At 24.3% G+C, this 19,914-nt stretch overlaps 2 protein-coding genes across 2 annotated transcripts; one reads left to right on the top strand and one right to left on the bottom strand.

Moving 5' to 3' along the window:
* Positions 1 to 6,056: 6,056 nt before the first annotated feature.
* Positions 6,057 to 9,333, bottom strand: LOC122511257. Its single transcript, XM_043626399.1, has 4 exons — positions 9,081 to 9,333; positions 7,924 to 8,077; positions 7,088 to 7,538; positions 6,057 to 6,929 (listed from the first exon to the last, which is right to left on the bottom strand). Exons 2-4 carry the CDS (start codon positions 8,064 to 8,066, stop codon positions 6,246 to 6,248), a joined length of 1,278 nt encoding a protein of 425 aa, XP_043482334.1. The 5' UTR covers positions 8,067 to 8,077; positions 9,081 to 9,333; the 3' UTR covers positions 6,057 to 6,245.
* Positions 9,334 to 10,114: 781 nt separating this feature from the next.
* LOC122511256 (PHAF1 protein CG7083) lies at positions 10,115 to 16,237 on the top strand. Its single transcript, XM_043626398.1, has 8 exons — positions 10,115 to 10,353; positions 10,907 to 10,989; positions 11,799 to 12,026; positions 12,211 to 12,423; positions 12,713 to 12,862; positions 14,883 to 15,047; positions 15,364 to 15,540; positions 15,979 to 16,237. The coding sequence occupies exons 1-8, from the start codon at positions 10,290 to 10,292 to the stop codon at positions 16,174 to 16,176; spliced, it is 1,278 nt and encodes a 425-aa protein (XP_043482333.1). The 5' UTR covers positions 10,115 to 10,289; the 3' UTR covers positions 16,177 to 16,237.
* Positions 16,238 to 19,914: the final 3,677 nt, after the last annotated feature.

The raw sequence follows: 19,914 nt of genomic DNA, 5'->3' as shown, positions 1-19,914 counted from the left end.
TAATATTGCCACATAGTAGTATATATTGCCTAAGAGACACTTTTAATTTTGTTATTCTAGGTAAAATTTTATTTACGTATTAAATAAATATTAAATTATTAAGAAAAAGGTAATTTTTTCTATTTTAAGTTCAAATTTAATTTAAGTGGAAGGATTTAAGTTCGATAATATAATTACTTACAATAAACTTAATTAATTCGATTGAAATTTTAAATCAAAATAATTTATTATTATTATTATTATTATATTTATTATTATTTAAATGATTAAGTGAATGTCTCTTAAATTTTTGAAATTGTTTTGCTCTTATCTAGACAATTTTTTTTAATTCCAATAATTATTGTGTAATAATCGTTTTACTTGGTAACAACGAGAAATTTTTTGAAGTTTTTACGCCGTTAAAGATGATGTGTATGGAGATTAGCTAAAATCGAGAACTCTTATTGGCTGAGATCAGGTCAAGCCCTCAACGTTTAATTACGTTCTATAATATTCCTTTTGAAATTACTGATGTGGAAAGAATTCTATTCAAATAATATTATGAATATAGTGAATATATTTTCATCATAAATTGGGTAATCACCTTTTTATAGTTATAAATACACTTTGTTAAGCAAACACCATTTAATTGTAAATTATATCAAACAAAAATTATTTGATTCAAGTAAATATTTAAATGATTATAGTCAAGTACTCGGTTATTTTAATAATTAAGATAAATAATTAATAGAATTAATTAACTAATGAGAAATAGTATACTATTTCTGGAAAAAATAAACAATTATTAGAATTTTTGTTAACTTAAGATTATTAATTAATCAAATTAATTAGAAATATAAATGAAAAAATTGATTTTTATATTTCATTCACTTTTTTTTGTTACTGCGGAATATTTTTGTGGATTTGCAAAAAATTCCATGTGTTCACGTCACAACTCTCCTGACACTGGCTTTTAAAAGAATAAAAAAAGTGATTTGAAGATCATTGACAAAAGGTTACACACTTAATTAACAGATAACTCTTCTTCATTTAATGAACAGGATGTACTCTGTACTTTTGATATCTTCCTCTTAGTCCAGCTTAGTCTAGTTTTAAATAAGTAAACAAATATGTAAAATATTTGCATAATAGGAAAAGCATAAGTATATCAATCTGATGCTTCTGATATGATTTTAATGTTCTTATTCGATATCGATAAATTAATTATCGAATGAAATTGGAAAATTCCCTGAAACAAAATTTTTTATCTTTTCATACTGATGTAATATGGCTCTGAAGATTGGAAAAATATAATTAAACCCAATTAAATTTTATTACAACAATGAAGTGAGAATTTTAATTTTTTTTTAAATTTTAATATTTATTATTTATTCTTTATTTAAAATTGTTTTTAAAGATGAACAAAAAGGGAAGAAAAAAGTTTCTAATTCAAGTTTGGAGTAAAATTAATTTGGATATAGATAAATAAACAAAAGATCTTTTGTGTTAGCTTCGTGATTAATGATTCATTATAGAGTAACTTAATAAATCTCTCACTGCACTGATCAACCTGGACTTGGACTCTGCTCTATGATCTGTGCCATATTCTAAATAACCATATATTTTTTGAAGACTTTGTCCTAATATGACTTTCAAATTAGTTGTAGTGGAACCTGTTTTAAAAATGAAACGATACATAAAAAATACTGATATGACAAAAGCCTCGGGTATTTTTGCTAAAACGGAAAATAACTGCAAAAAAGTAAATAAACTTACAAACAAAACAACAACGCTTTCTTTTTCCTTGAGAGAAAGAGAAAAAAACAATAATCAACTTTTATTCTGTTAGATAATATAATTCTGGAAATTGAAAAAAGAATTTTCAATTTTGAAAAAAGATTTTTTCAATTAATCTTTTTTTACAATAAATCAGAGTTTCCACAGGTCAGAGAAAGTAGAATTGGTCATAAAATCAGGAAAAAGTAAAAAAAAATTGAATTTTGGAAAAGTTACAAAAATGATTCTAGAAATTCAATTATTTTCAAAAGTAACAAAATTCTTTGCAGAAATTTTGATACAATTTTAATTAAATTCCTCTAAAATAGAAGAATAATTGAAAAAAATATATAATTGAAATGGAAAAACAATTGAAATAAAAAAAAATTGAAATTGAAAAAGAATTGAAATAGAAATAGAATTGAAATATAATTGACATAGAAAAGGAATTGAATTAGAAATAGAATTGAAGTAGAAAAAGAATTGAAACAAAATATAGAATTGAAAAATACAAGAATGAATTCTTTTAAAAATGAAAATGCCCGCGACAAATTTGGTTCTATCTGTATAGTAATTAAAATGGAATAATTAGTTTTAGCCGAGTGAGCATACAACGTATTTATTTGAATTTAACTTTTTTTTCTATATTATATCATTTCCAGTTATAACTGGTTTATAGAGTACTCTCCAAAAAAAAGAAAAATGCATATAGGTCAATCGGGCAAATTAATTATCTCATATATTGATTAATAAGAAAGTGAAAATAATTTTACAAATTTTCCTTCTCACGAGTATATATAAATTGAACTTCACCTGTTTAAATATAACACTTTTTATTTAAATAATACCAACGCCCTTAGAATTTTTATAATTAGAAATAGATTATATTTCTTTGAAACATAACTTAAATACTCATTAAGAAACAAAAGTGATTTACAATTCAGAATTATAAAGATAGTTTATACTCTTCATAATATTGGATACCCTCCTCGCAAAGAACAATAATGAGAAATCGATTAATCTATAAAATTGTTGTTGAAATAAAAAAGTAATTTTTTTTTGTGTTTTAATCTCAGAAAAAAGATAAGGACAATTTATTTTATGTTGAGTAGAATTAATTATAGATTTGTGAATTGATTATAATATTAAAAATTTAATAGTAGAAATCTATTAGTATGAAAATTGAGATTTCTTGGAATAATGTGTCTAATTATAAAATTTGATGAAACAATGCTAAGTGCTTTTATAGATTGATTGTTGTAGGCTTATTATTAATCTTGGGGTTAAAGGAGATTCGATAACTGTTTTGTAACAACGAGGACAAGACATCGCAGGGGGTCACGATTATTTCCCCACACAGTAGTTGATTATCCCGAGAAATTTTGCAATTAAATAAAAATAATCCGTATAGATTGTGGGTAAACATCAAATTTCGAAATTTATTCGTAGAAAAATGATTTAATTAACAAATGCTTACAAAAAAACCATTCATTTGCCTCTTTAAATAATTTAATTTATAATTTTATTTATAATTTGAAAAAAATTGGATTATTTATAAATCATAACACAATTACATATAATTTATATTATATATTTGTACCTATTTTATTTATATGCATTTATTTATCTAGAAATAAAATTATTAAAAAATGAAATGAAATAGAGAAATTAAAATTTTAATTGTAATTATAATACATAATTTAAATCTAATTTAATTAGACATGTTATATGTAATTTATAATCAAGATAATAATATTCGTAAAAACATTAATTGTTGTCGTTAGTTGTTACACTGAAAAAATTTCTTTGATTCAAATAGCCGATTATTTGCTATTGTCTATTATCAAATAAATATTTATTGGAACCAAATAATTTTTTTAAGTCAATTAAATGGTATTTGCTTCAAATACTGAAAATATATTGAATCAAATACAATTCATTTGTTTTAATTAAAAATTATCTAAAATAAAAATTATTCAAGTAAATATTTATTTGATAGACAAGTAATCGATTATTTGCATCAAATAATTTTTTTCATAATTAACATCGTTAGTTGTTAATTAGAATATTAATATAAACAAATATTAATGATGTGATTAGATGATATACATATGTATGAAATTGTGTAACAAAAATTATTTGTTTGTTTGTTTGTTTTCCCTTTTGCTTTAAAAAAACAAAACGAAATGATGAAAATAACTTCACTTTGAAGTAACGAAGTCTGTAAAGAAATGGAATAAAAAAAGTTGACTACATAAACATATGACTGATACCGTATCATGTTGAGAACGAGCCTTCCTAAACGTCATACTGACAGTCAATATACCTATATATATTGTGAAATCAACGTCACAATTTTTTTTTCCTAATTATAATTACAATTAATTTATATAAATGTGATAAAAAAATTTAAACTACAAATTAAAAATCTAATTTAACATTTTAACCAATGTTAATTACTTTAGAGTATTTATTTTATTGTCGCAAGTGTTACACAATGAAAACATTGTTTTGCTTTTTTAAACAACAAAAAACTTTTCTATTACGTTATAAGAAAGAAATGAAAAATATTCTGTAATTACTTCTTTCATATATTATACTAATCTTTTATCGCATATTGTGTGTTTACAATAATTTTCTATTTTTCTTATTTTCCTGCCAATGCTTTTTGCTTATTATTTGAAAATTTTATATAATGTGAGATTTTCTTCGCTTTTTTTATTTATATTAAATAATTAAACTTTTAGGAAAAAAGTCGATTGCAGAATTAGTGGAAAATGAGTGAAATTAATAAAAATAATTACAGGGTTGCCATAAAAACTTGATTTCGTTTTGATTAATTCAAAACTTTAAGACCAAAATAGAAACTAAAGAAAAATTAAAAACAAACGAAAATAAAGTAAAAGTAGGGGAGACTGGGGCGAAAAGTTAAACTGCCAAAACCGTTAAAATTCAATATCTTTCGAACGAAAATAGTTAGAGCATTGCAATTTTAATTATAGAAGGGTGTTATCACCCTAAATAAATGTCCGGAGTTGTGTGCAATTCTGTTTATTTTTGTGGTGTCGATATTGAAAGTTTTTTTTCAACCTACTTTTGAAAATTTTTTCGAAAAAGAAAATATCAACTTTTAAGTATATTTTTTGCATTTATTCTCACCGCGATTTTTTTACTTCATTATTTGGGTCCCCTGAAGAGATACCTAAAGGTATTTGCTAAATATCTTCAGTCAGATTTTTTATATTTGTTGTTAAAGCCAAAAACGCACCCTGGGGCGAAAAGTTAAATAATGGGTGGGGCGAAAAGTTAAATGTATTTTTACATGTTGTTAAAAATTTTTTTTTTATTTTTCGTTTTTTTGGGTTTATTTGTTTAAACATTATTTATTTGACATTGGGCAAGTACTCTGTCAAAAAATAAGCCGGTTAACGTGAAATAAACCAAAAAATTTTTTTTTTTTTTTTTGAAATTTCAATTTTTTAACTTTACAACTATTCTAAAGCTTTTGTCAAATAAACAAAGATCTTTTATTTACTAAATTACTTGTTTACGTATACTTTAACTTATCTACTACTTATCACCTATCAGAAAATAGTTTTAGTAGGCTAAAAATAGAATTTAACTTTTCGCCCCAGGGTGGGGCGAAAAGTTAAAAAAAACAAAATTTTCAAAAAAGGACAAAACATGTATTTTTTGCGAAAATATCAGGAACTTTTTTATTGAAAGTTGTAGAGGACAAGTTGCCCTACAATATTGATATACAAATATTTGCATCTAAGCGGCTTATATTGCCAAAAAAAAATCATTTATGCAAAATTTAACTTTTCGCCCCAGTCTCCCCTAAATTATTTATAAAAAAAAAATTATATTATGTGGCAAACGTGAATTAATAAAAAATTAATAGATTGGCTGAGAATTTCATATGCGATGGATAAATAAATCAAAAAATTTTTTAAATTGACAATATTTATTTTTTATATTACAGTTTACAAAAATATTTTATTTACAAAACTTATGACTTAGCACCGAATAAATAATTTTCTAAAATTAAAAATATAATCCTAATATTTAACAAGTTGGGTATATTTACTCTTATATTTTACACAATTCGTAAGTTCTAAACGCTCAAATGAACAAATTTTTTTTATCGTTATTATTTTTCGAAAATTATTGTCTATGATAATAAAACGTAAAAACGGAATTAAAATTTAAAAGTTCATATATTTGTTTATGTAACTTTATTTGCAATAAAATTTTAATTTGATAAATAATAAATTTCGTTTAATGGAACTTTAGGGACATTATTTTACACTTCGAGATAGTTTACTCTAAAAAGCTCCATTACTTAAAAATATAATTTGAAGAAAAATAATTTTAAGAAAATAATTTAAAGAAAAAGAATTTAAAAATAATTTAAAGAAAAAGAATTTAAAAATAATTTAAAGAAAAACTTTTTAAATTATAAATAAGCATTAAAAGTTATAATTCAATTATCGTCTCAAATTAAGATTGTGATTAATATCCCTTAAATTTGTCATTGTAGCCGAAATGACAGACATCTGAGAAAGAAGTGTTCCCAACATTTGCCGACAATCATAAAAAATTCGCAACTTTTCTTCCCGTTGAAAAATAATTTCCCTAGCTTTCATTATACTCTCAGTTAAGAACATCCAATCGCTATTAATTTTTTTGAATTTACAATTATCTTCAGCGAGCGTTGGATTTGTTTTTAAAAAGAAATTTTGTCGTTTATTAATTTCGTAAATTTTTTCATTAAAAGTACTAAGTTCGTTAATTAGATTTTTATCGTGAAATGCTCGGAAATTTAAATAAATACTTTCATCTTTCTCTGCCAGTGTGAGTGTTAGTAACATTTCATGAAATTTACTATCTAACGAGTTGCTAATGTCGTCAATGTCATGAAGGAGTCGTTGTCTCTCAAAAGTGGGTTCCATTTTTTTGAAAGTCGATGAACTCTTTTCTTTTAGAATTTCAATTTGTTGACGAAGTTCAAGAACTTGATGTTCTTTATTATCGAGTTTTGAAATTTCCCTGTCCATTTGATCCAGGATTATCAAATTTATTTTACACGTTCTAATACTAGTTTGGTAATTTTTGTAGTATTCGATGAATTCTGATTTGGCTAGGTCCTCGGAGATTTTTTTATATTCCATCTGAAAATGAGAATGCAAAAATTTGAATAAAAATCAAAAATTATTAAAGAAATTGTAATTATAAATAAAACGACTGTTATGATACTTTTGATTCGTTTTTTTTGTCTCAATTTGATATCCTTAGAAAAACTGTGGAAAAATTATGGATTAATTCTTACCTCAGAGTGGATGATTGTATTTTTAATTTGCTCCTGAAGTTCTCCAGCTTCTCTCAACAATATAAATGTCTTGCTGGTTGCATTTAATTGTTTTTGACGATATTTCGCTGATTTTATTAAATGTTTAAATTTACAATCCAAATGTGCTTGTATTTCGTTGACGGGAATTGTTAGAAGTTCTTCAATTATCGAAGTAGATGAAAGTTCTTGAATCGATGCTTCTAATTCGAGAATTTTTAATTTTGACTCTAGAATTTTTATATTTTCAACTTGAGTTTTTAAATTTACAATCAATTTTCTTAAATCTTCCAAATCTTTCATCAGTAAATCGTGATCCTTTATTAAATTCGTCGCGCTAACTTCATCATTGCCATATTCACAATTGTTGGCAATTGTAATTTTGTCATCTATGTAGGATTCTGCTTTTTCTACGTCTAACATGTATTGTTCTCTGTTTGCAAAAAAAGGAGAAATAGACAATTAACGTAAAATAAAATTCAACTCTATATTATAAAAATTTAATATATAATATATTTTAATTGAAATAAATTAAATTTGAATTCAATTTAAATTTGCCGAAAATAAAACTTAAAGTTTCAATTAAATTTAATTAAATTCAATTAAATCTGAATTCAATTTAAATAGAAAATTAAAAACTGTCGGTAATAGGTATAAGTTTTGTTAAATTAACTAATAACATTTTATTGAGACAGCAGAAAAATTTTTTCACTATATAACGAAATGAAAATAAACTTTATACAATTCAATGTTTTATAAAAATAATAGAAAAATATTTTTCTTAGTTCATAATAATAAAAATTAAAACTAAGTCTTACCTTTGTTTAACGAACATTTTTTTGTACATTTCAATTCTATCTTGAAAAACAAACTCGGTATATAAATTTTCATCTGATTGAATAACTTCTTCTTCAGTATCACTTTTGTCCATATCATCACGATTTGAAATGATGTTACCCATAATTGATTGCTCTGAAGACAAATAACAAATAACTTCATAAATAATTTTTATGTTCAAAATTTCTATTTACACGATTAATAATTTTTATTATTGTTATTATTATTATTAATTTATAAACTTTTCAAATTATCTCGAATTAAAAAGCATTTATTTATTTATAATAATTAAAATATAATGATATAAATAATTTGAATTCGCAATAATAAGGATCAGCTGGATTTCTTTAATAATATTCTTTGTCTAGTTTCGTTAGCGATCTACGTAAATTGTTCTTTAATTATAATAATAACTCAGCCTAATGTTTACAACATCTTTATAACTGTTAATTATTTTTAGTACTTTATGTACGAATGGGACTCAATGCCCGTAAATAAATAAATAAATAAATAAATAAATAATGATTCGGAAATAATAATAATAATAAAAATAATAATAATAATAATAATAATAATAATAATAATAATAATAATAATAATAATAAATAATAATAATAATAATAATAAAAATAATAATACACTAAAAAAATTTATTTGATTCAAATAACCAATTACTTATTATCAAATAAATATTTACTTGAATCAAACAATTTTTATTTAAATCAATTAAATGGTATTTTCTTCAAATACTGAAATTATTGGTTCAACTCTCTAAATTTGAATTTGTAATAATTACTTCCTGCTTTTGAATTAGTAATTTTCTCGGTAATTTTTAGTAACAAACAGTAATTTTTACTAAATTAATAAAATTTACTAATTCAACATAAAGTCAAGTTTACTAATTTTAAATTAGACAGAAATATAATTTAATTGATTTACATAAAATTTATTTGATTCAAGTAAATATTTTTATTTGATAATAGACAAGCAATCGGGTATTTGAATCAAATAAATTTTTTCAGTGTATAATAAAAATAAAAAAAATAATAAAAAAACAAAAATTAATAATATATAAATAATAAAATAAAAATAATAATAATATCGAAATAAGAAGCTAGGATAAGCTATAAGTACTCACCAAGTTTTCTGATAAATTAAAAATTTTTTTTTTTTGAAATTTCTTCACTCTTTTTTACTTTCTCACTTATAATTTCAGAAAAATTTTCTTTAACTTGTTCAGTGCAAACTGAGAACTGTTCACTTTGGTTGCCAATTTTAAACTGAAATAAATTCCAGAATTTTCACATCCTGTTGATACCTGCGATTGGATCCCGAAATCCTTTGTAACCGAAAAGGCAAATTGTAAAAAGGATTAATGCTAATTACTTAACCCATAAATATGTAGGTGAATACATCTTTTTTGGACACTCCCTACAATTTATAAAATTTCCTTTCAAATGCCGATAATTACAAAATAATAGTAATTGAAGAAATCTATTCACTTAATTGTATAGTTAGAAAAATTTATAATTTTTCCTAAGTGTAGTTTTACAACATCATAAAAAAAGTATACAATTGAAATACAATGTGAGAAAATGTTGAATAGAACAATTTTAATTAAATGGTAAAATTAATTAATCTTAACATTTTAATTTTGACATTTATAATTTTTATTAAATAAATAAAATAATAAATAAAACATAATAAAATAATAATTTAGTGTGAGAAAACAATTTTTCAAATAAAGAGGCCCCTACTCATGACAACCCTTCTTACTCGCCCGTACGACTGGTCAGTGTCTCCACTTATTTTATTAAAATTTAAAAAAATTAAAAAAAATGTTTTTTAATTTTTTAAATAAATAAACAACCGATTTTTCAGTTTGCATAAATTTTAAATAAACAGAAATTTTAAATATAACATTTATACAATTTTCAAAAGATGAAAAGTTAGTAATGAATAAAGTTTCAAAATTCAAATTTACCGCTTGAAAAAAGTGGCGCCAATTCCTTTTTGTAAAATCAAATAGAAAATACGTAGAAAGAAACAATAAGAAAATTATTTATTTCCCTTTAAAGAAAGTATTTAAATATTAAAACTAATAGAAAGGGTTTGTAAAATTATGATTACGCTCCTGTCACGAGGCGAGGGCAAGTGCATCAGCTGTTCAGTGACAGTTTGCAAACCAAGTGTAGTGGTAGTAGTGGTTAAAAAGCAATATGGCCGCTTGATTGCTGGTCGTAGGCTGAGTAGACAAAGAACGCAGTTTCTCGTGAAAATCGAGGCCGTGTCAAGTTTGTGTGTTTAGATTTTTTCGGGCATAAAAATTGAGTGAAACGATCGTAGAATGCTGGAGCTCGAGGTGGTGCCCGAAAGATCCCTCGGCTGCGAGCAATGGGAATTTATATTAGGCAAGTGATGAAACTTGATCAGTAAAATTCTATCATTCTCTTCTCTCATTTGACATCGTATTACGTATTTGAATTGTTTGATAACAAAACAAAATTTTACATTGTCGAATGAAATGCTAACAATTTGACGATACTGAAAGAAATGACGACGTTTAATTAGAAAATGACGCCACTGTAGAGACTGTTATTAAGAGACCTTAGTGTTTTCCTTCAATTCCGGATACGCGTTTATTTTGACAATCGCATGTAAACAAAGGTAACCAGGGGCGGCATGTAAACTACTCTTGACCTATGAATTATGTAATTGAAATTATAATTTTTTTATGCAAAAAAAAAGGTTGATGATCTCATTTTTTTATAGTGATTTTTGTACCTATAGTTTTCTTTTGCGCGCCTTCTTGAACCTGAACAAACAGGTTGATAATGAATTCGTATCGACTTTAAGTGTTGACAAACATTCGTATTTCGTAATGACGCTTTTCTCTCTATTTTTTATTGTATCACATAAATACTTTAGCTTCTGCAATTACTAACACGATAATTTTATTTTCAGGAATGCATTTCTCTCAGTCTGTATCTATCATACAGTCTCAAGTGGGCATTATTAGAGGAGTACAGGTCCTCTACAGTGATGTTGTAAGTAGAATTTTATCATAATTTTTATATTTACTTTACAGTATTCTTATTATTAAAATTAGGGTTAATTTAAATATTTTCTTCGTCTTTTTATTTTTACTCTAATCGATGTACTTGGCTTTTTCAATATTATTTCGACAAATATACCTTGTCATATGACAAGAATATAAAATTTGGCCAGGAGTCGAAATCATTTATAGAACTAAATGAAATTTAACAAATTTTATTTGACTGATTCAGTTCATTCTGTTAAATCAGTTTATTTATTAAATTTATTTAAAAGAGAATATTTTTCGGTATTTCATAAATAATGTTAAAAATAGTTCAACATTTATTATTTTGTCATGTATATTTTTGTTTTGTTCTTATTTTCAATTCTTCTTTTGAAAAAAATCAAATATTTACTTGTAAGATTACTTAATTAATTAATTAAGGATTAATTACTTTCTAATTTAAAATTTAAAATTTTTATTAAATTGTATGTACTGTTTTTTTTAAATCAAACGTATAAACTCTAAATTATTATAGATGTAGTGATAAAGAAATAGATGACTTAACCGTCTCTGATGTAATTTTAGTGATTACGAAATATCAGAAGCTTTCTGTCTTTGTCAGTGAGCTAGTATTCATAAAAAGTTCACCTAAAAAAAATGTTTTGCAAAAGTGGATAGAGAAGAATTTCATTGGATTTTCTGATTTGTTATGAGACCTTTTTGTGTGTCATATATATACTTTGTTTTTTTATTCACAATTTCTTTTCTTCTGATTGAATAATATCGTATTAATAAATTTTCTTTTTTTATTTTCAGAATCCGTTAGAAGTAGATTTAGTAATTAATTTGCCACACGATGGTGTACGACTTATTTTTGATCCCGTTGTGCAAAGGCTCAAGATTATTGAAATTTACAATATGAAATTAGTTAAACTTAAATACTGTGGATTGGCTTTCAATTCTCCTGAAGTTTTGCCTTCGATTGAACAGATCGAACATTCATTTGGCGCAACACATCCAGGTGTCTATGACAGTGATAAACAGGTAATTTTCTTGAAGAATAAATATTTAAATTACTTAAAATAACTCCAGAATTAGAATTACTCTCTAGGTAATTTAATTTAACAAAAGAATCAATTAACAATTAAATTAGTCATTAACAATTTAATGCGATTGAAAAATTTTTGGTTCAAAAATTATTTACGTAAAAATATAATTGAATTTTTAGGTCTTCGTGCTGAACTTCCGAGGCTTGTCCTTCTATTTTCCAATGGACTCAAAATTCCAACCGGGCTATGCCCATGGTCTTGGGTCGCTACAATTTCCAAATGGAACGTCTCCTTTAGTCGCTAAAACTGCCATTTACATGGGAAATATGGCTGCTGGAGGCACTGGAAGTGAAGAACACAATTTAAAAGCTCCACCTCCACCTTTGCCTCTCGTAATTATTGCCTTTTTAAATACTCCGCACAAGTTTTGAACGTTCAAATGAATGAAATATTTTCCATATTACTGATATAATTATTGCAATAATTAAATTAAAAAATCTAAATTTTACATTTAGAAACTACAATTGCGTGCCGCAAAAATTATTTTAACATTTTAATCAGAAGGAGAAATAAATAAATTTCCTCATTTGAACGTTTCTAACTTTGGAAATATCTTTATTGCATATTTTACTAATTGTGCTTAAAGAGTCTTAAATTCTAATCAATTTTTCATTTTTTTAGGTTTGTTATCACAATAATTTGTACCTAGAAAAAGCCGAAGTTGTCAGGGACAAAACACAAACTCGTGGCCTGAAATTGCACCTTTTCACAGAAGGCAGTTCTGCTACAAGAGTTCTTCTCGAGCCTAAAAAGCATTGCCTAACAAAAGAGGTAATGCATTTTATAATAACTAGACCAATTAGAAATCAAGTACTCTCAAAGAACATGAAACTTAAAGTCCACAGCGTTTTTTAAACAAAAATTCGACGATTTGCCTTCAAATTTATAATTAATTTTTTTAAAATTCACAGACATGAAAATTAGAAATAAATTTAATTTCTTGTAATTTGTATCTGCAAAAAAATTATTTGTTATATTAGAAAAATTAACTTTCAACTAAGTAATTATGTTTAATTTTAATTAGTCGTCTTATTTGAATTGATTGAAAAATATGTATGTAGGCAGAAAAAAACTTTCGCTCAATTTTAACGTTCAAAACTTTTGGAACATATTTTTAAAAACTTTGCTGAAAAAACTTTCTTCAAAATAAAATATTATATTCGTGAAAGAGTAACAAAAAATGCATTTTTGAGAATTGGGGACATTTGTGTAAAATTTCAGTCGATAAAATGATTTTTGAAAAAATAAATATACTGCATATTAAAAAATTCGAGAGAAACGACATTCGGGAATATAATTTATTTAAATTATTGACTACTAATAAAAAATACAGTTGAGATTAATCGAAAAATAAGCATTAAAGATAATTTGTATTAGTCAGTTATAATTCATACTATTAACCACGCCTCCTTAGGTTTTATTAGCGCAATATTGCGACGTCATATTTACAATTATGGTAGAAGTGAAAGGAGCAAATAATTGTTTCTCATTTTATAAGCAAAAGTCACTGATAAATTTCAACGCTAATAAATGTAAATTTTTTGCATATAGACTACTACGACAAGAAATTTTTAAACTAAATTTAATTTATTTTCCAAATTTAAATTCTTTTAGAAATAATTAGATATTTATTTTGTTTTTGAAAAAACAACTCATTTGGAATCAAGAAAATTACAAATGACAAACTTTTATTAACTATATTTATTAAAAACTAGAAAAAAGACACTAAAATATTTAGTTCAATTTCTTTTTATTTTGTTGTTTTTAAATAGTGTTTGGTGTCTGAAAATGTTTTTGAAGAATATAAAATCTTTAAATTGTCTTTAAATTTTTGCGACTTTAAAAAATTTGAATCACAATGGATTTTAAAACAATAACTTGTTTTTTGCGGTAAATAATTAAAATTTAGAATATAACTGAAAGGAAAAAATTTGAAATAAAGACTTGTAATTTTCAGAATTAATTGAATTTAAGAAGTTTTGAAATTAAAATTTTTGAAATATTAAAAAAGTTATTTAATCTTTAAATAATTTTATTTAAATTTCAGAAAAAAATAGATTTCTAGGAAATTTAAATTTTATTTTTTAAAGTTACTTGAATTTTAAAAAACATTCTATGAAAAAGTTATAAAATTAGTATTGAGTTAACAATAATTAAATTTGTTACAGAATTTCATAAGACATTTTTTCTAATTAAATAATTGAAAAATAAATTAATTTTACAAAGCATTAAAGGGTCTAAATTGAATCTGAAATAATTTAATTTCGAAAGAGAATAAAAATTTTTATGAATTGGTTAATTTTAAAAATTAAAATTCTGAAAACTTAGATTTAAAAAATATTTCAATTCTATTAATTAAAGATAATTGAATTTTTATAAACAAGTAATTTAAATTTTTTGAAATCATTAAAATGTCCTAAAATTATATTTTTGATAATTCTAATATTTATAATTTAGAAACGAAAATGAAAAATTAAAGAGACTGTGGATTTAAAATCGAATTATTTTTGTATTTTCGTTTTCTAAAAACTAAATACAAATCAATTTATTAAAATTAGAGATGAATTAAGCGGAAAAACAATTCTTTTTTGCTTTTTCGTTTTTGAAAACGTTTCAGAATTCAGGCTTAGGAAAAAAGTTATTATAGTTTGTCTGGAAATTAAGGAAAAACGTACTTAAATTTTTGTGGCAATTCTGTTAAATCTTTCCTGAAATTTCTAAAATAGCACATTTAGGGATATAAAGATTTTTTTATTTCTTATTTATGAAATTGCATTTTTTTTCTTTATAGGTCTGGTTTGGCGACACTTGTGAAGATGTTTTGAGTGCTCTTGGAGCACCGTCTCGTGTTTTCTTCAAAGCTGAAGATAAAATGAGAATTCACAGTCCTCATGCGCATAAGCGGGATAAAGTTAGAAGATCTGATTTTTTCTACAATTATTTTACGCTGGGATTGGTAAGTGTTTTTTATTTTTTAATTTGAGCTTTCGAAAAATGATTTTCTTTATTAAATTAGAAATAAAATTGTTAAGTGGGATAAATTAAGTAGTAAAAAAAATAAAATAAAAATATAAAAGTAAAAGTAAAATATAAAAGTAAAAGTATAATATAAATATAAAAGTAAAAATAAAACATAAATAAAAAAGGAAAAATAATTAATATAAATATGAAGGGAAAAATAAAAAAGTAATTAAAAGTTTAAGATGAATTTTACTGCATTTGATTCTGATTTTTATTTTGAATAATTGATAAATAATTGTTTCTTATTTCAGGATGTATTGTTCGATGCAAAGACCCAGTGTGTTAAAAAATTCGTTTTACATACAAATTACCCAGGGCATTATAATTTCAACATGTATCACCGCTGTGAGTTCGTTCTCTCCTTACCCCCAGAAAGTAGTTCCGTGGATTCTGGGAAACTCATCGACGTCACCCCAACTCCTGTTACTGTGAGTTTTTGAAACAAATTTCTATTTTTTCTACAATGTGTGAATTTTTGCCTTTTTAAATTTAACAAACGCAAAGTTTGCTTTTTGCTTAAAAACGCTTTGTAAAGAAGGTTTTTTTTATTTCGTATAGAGGAAATCGCTGCTTTGGAAATAATGCTTTATTAACAGTGTGTGACTGTGATTCTACTCACCTTTCGAATTCCAATTTTGTATTCATATTTTCTTCTGACCTTTTTTTTGTGAGAGTTGCATAGAAATCGTAGGTGTTTGTGTTTTTTTTTCTCGTTTGGGTTGCTTGTTTCCATTTTCGAATTGCAATTTTATTTTTGTCTTTCTTCATTGCTTTTGCACAATCATGCTTTAGGCTTTCATTTTTGCCACGTTCACCTTGAATTAAATCTCTCTCCTTGAATTAATATGAAAGGTGATGTGTTTTAGATCACTGCCTATACAAAATGGGACAGAGTAAGCGAGCAACTAAATGCAAGCGCTCGACCGGTCGTTCTAAATCGCTCGTCTTCTACAAATACCACAAATCCGTTTGGTTGCACATTCTGTTACGGAATTCGAGATGCCATTGTAGAAGTTATGGCAAATCAACACATTGCGAGTGTGACCCTATACACTACCGCGTGACCTTCGTAAGCAGTTTGCAACTCGACGAAAACAAAGCACCTCTTTGCGGTGCAAAGAAAAATTTAAAACAAACAAAAAAAAAAAACAAAAAAAAATCCTTAAACATTGAAAAAACTACAAAAAAAATATATATTTGTGAGTTTAATTCAGTGTGTTAAGAGACTTCTGAATGAAGTGATAAAAATAAATTGTGAGACTGGATGGATGAAAAAATCTTGATTTAGTGATCATCGTAGCAAAAGAAATCAGTTCGGCATAAGAAAACAGTTCTTTTAAACAATATATTTGTATTAGACTTTTTAAAAAGAGCCAGTCTAGGATAAGTATCATTAATGATATTTAATGGCTATTCTGTGGTAAAATTAAAGATATGAAATATCTTCTAATCAGCAATCTATAAAAATTTTCACTTTTCAAAATATGTTATACTGCACGGAAATCTTTATTAAAATTTAATTATGTAAAATGAAAAGATGTAATTGAAGAGATTGTAATGTTAATTAACTAAAATTAATAATCGTACAATTTAATAAAGTGTTTAGCTGAAGTATCTCAATTTTTCAAAGATTCTTTAATCTTGTCTATAAAGTAGACTGTATTGGCAAAAAAAGGAAACTTCAAATTGCTTCTAAAAAGAAACTAAAAAGAAACTATTCAACTAATTCGAAATAAATTTAGGCCGAACTTTTGATTTTTAAAATAACATTCGAAGGACAATAATATTTGTTTATACAGAGATGGATTAAAAAATTCACAAACAAGTGTAATGTGCGTAGAAGTATAAGAGATAAAATTGTGATGAAAGCAAGTATGAATTCGCTTTCATACTTGTTATGTGTAATAGATTATTTAGCTCTGGTGTTTGCCGATAGATCGTCGAGAATTGCTTTGGATATTTATCAATCCTGATGAATGTGCGTCTATAATAATATTTAATCCGACGATTCAATTGGGACATAAAACAAGAATAGTTAATTTGATTAGTTGAATTCTATAGTCAAGATTTTCCCTAGTTATGAATTCTCTATACAAGCTATAAAGGCATTTTTTTTATTGCCTCTTTCGATTGCTGATCTCTTGACATTTTTTACAGAAAGGCGTGTACATATCTGGAATGAAATTCATTACAAAAAAATAAAATAAAAATAAATACTTAGGATCAAGGTTGATTTTTAAAAATCGACAAGAATGTAAATATTCTATATTGTATTTCCTCTAGTGGATTAGAGATGAAATCAATATGTAATTCTTGACTCTTAACAAGAGAAAATTTTTTATCTTCTGCAGATAAAGTTATAATTTTAAACCACAGTGTGAAACAGATTAAAGGGAATATAACAATCTTTATCAGCAGATTATACAGATCATAATCTGCACAATAGTGTTAGAACTAAAACACAATTATTTATATTCATTTTTTTTTCAACAATTGGTACTTGTCACTTTAATTAAACTGTTACATTTACTTTAGTATATTTATCTTAATTATATAAATCTAAATTGATTATAAATTTTTCATTTAATTCTTTCTTGTTTTTTTTCGCTCTACTGCATCTTGATTAATATCATTAATTTTGGTTTAACGCTCATAATAACGTTCGACCATATATCAAAGAAATCCAATGAAAATAAACACTCAAACTGTGAATGAAAACACTTTAGAGTGAAGATGTACAAACTAGAATGACTATGTACAATGAAGCAAAATAATACCTCCATAGCTATTTCGAATATGCTGACATTAATAATATTGTATGTGAGAGAGTGATGAGAAATCTTCATTAAAGAAAAAAAAAATACCAAGATTTTCGATTTTGGAAGAAAAGAAGAGATCTCTTTGACAAAAATTATTTAAACTGTAGAATTATAAAGAATTCGTGTTCTGCATAATATGTCACAATGCAAAAAAAAAAAAAAAAAAATTGTTGAATATTAATTCGCACAAATTTTCATTGTAGAATGCTTCTAAAACATTTCCAAAAACTAGTAATGAGCTTAGATCATTAGATTCAGCATTTATTTGATTGACATCAAAATTCGAATAGATTGTTTAAATTTAAAAGTCTAGTTTTACATCAATCTTGCTTTTGTCATTGATGCAAAAGTTACTTTTTTGTTTTTTTATTTTTCATTGTCAGTTATTAAGGACGTTTATCCAAAGAAAGGCAGACTTTTAAAGAAAATAATCAATTCATATTTTTGGAGAACTGGAAACTTGTTATTAATTGTATTTTCTGGAAGAACGGGATTCGATTGTCGAGAAAAAAATTTTAAACCAACAAAATTAATTTTTTTGTTCAATTTGCCTGTGATTTAAATTTTTGTTATTATCGAATAATTTTTATTTAAATAAATTTAATAGAATTTGCTTCAAATAATGAATTTTTTTGTTCAAGTACAATTTATTTAATTCAAGTACAATTTATTTGGTTTAAATAACAATTATTTGATTCAAATACAATTTATTTGGTTCATATAACAATTATTTGATATCGATATTTTTAACTACAAGAAAATATTTTAAATATTTCATAAAATTATTTTTATTTTTCTTAAAAATTGATAAATATTGAAATTCATGCGTATTTTTAAAGAAAATATATTTTTTTTTATTCCCAAAAAATTTTCCGAATAAAAAATTTGATTTTTACGATTTTTAAATGTTCCTAAAGTTCTGAACATTCAAACGAACATAATTTATTTAGTTTTTCATCAGATTAAAGTTTTATTATAATAATTTTGCGTCACAAATGAAAAAATAATTTTAATGTTTCTAAATGTAAAATTTAGATTTTTTAATTTAATTATTGCAACCTGTAATTTATGGAAATATTTTTAATAAAACATATTTCATTCATTTAAATATTCGAAACTTGTGATTTGAAATTTTGAAGCATTTTTTTTTAAATTGTTCAGCTGAAAATGCTAATAAAAATTGTTATATTCGATTTTTTTTATTGAAAATTTATTTCTTTAATTTTTTTTACTAATTTCAAATCAATTTTTTTAAATAAAAATATTTAAAAATTATGATTTGGCATTAGTTGGGAAAATAATTAAATTTTTATCATAAAAAAATTGATTAACATTCTTTTGTCATTTTTACAAAAGTCTAAGAACAATTTTAAAAAATGTTTGAAAAGTAGTAAAAATGAAATTTTTCATTCGGCAATTTTTTTGGGATATACAAAAACATTTTCTGCAAAATTACGCATGGCTTCCAAAGTCTATTAAGTTTTAAATTGAAAAAAACATAAATTCCAAAAGGATCAAAATATTTTATGACCATTGAATCCTTCACAAAAAATTATCATAAAAATAATGTTATGGAACTCTAAATCTGAATAAGCGCTTGTTTTAAAATCCTTACGGTGCAGTTGAACTTGAACATTTTTTAAAGAAAATAATCCATTTTACATTAAAATCCAATGATTTAAAATCATCAAAAAAATCAAAAACTGATAGAAAATAATAAAATGAAAAAAAAAGTTCGGATCATATGCAAATTGTGTCAACACATAAATTTAGTGGGTTTTTCATTTCTTTTTTCTAAAAATTGATATTTATTCTTCGAAAAATATTTTTAAAGTTCCCTGAAATATTTATAATATTTCAGAAAAATTTTAGGAAATAATAAAATTATTAAATTTTATTTTTCTATTTTATTTTTCTAGAGGTCTGAATTCTCTTATGGATAAACAACCTTAAAGTGAAAAAAATGTTATTTATTACTAGAGT

Source organism: Leptopilina heterotoma, unplaced genomic scaffold (genome assembly GCF_015476425.1).
Source record: "Leptopilina heterotoma isolate Lh14 unplaced genomic scaffold, ASM1547642v1 Lhet_81, whole genome shotgun sequence".
NCBI lineage: Eukaryota > Metazoa > Arthropoda > Insecta > Hymenoptera > Figitidae > Leptopilina > Leptopilina heterotoma.
This window is presented reverse-complemented; position numbering and strand designations above follow the sequence as displayed.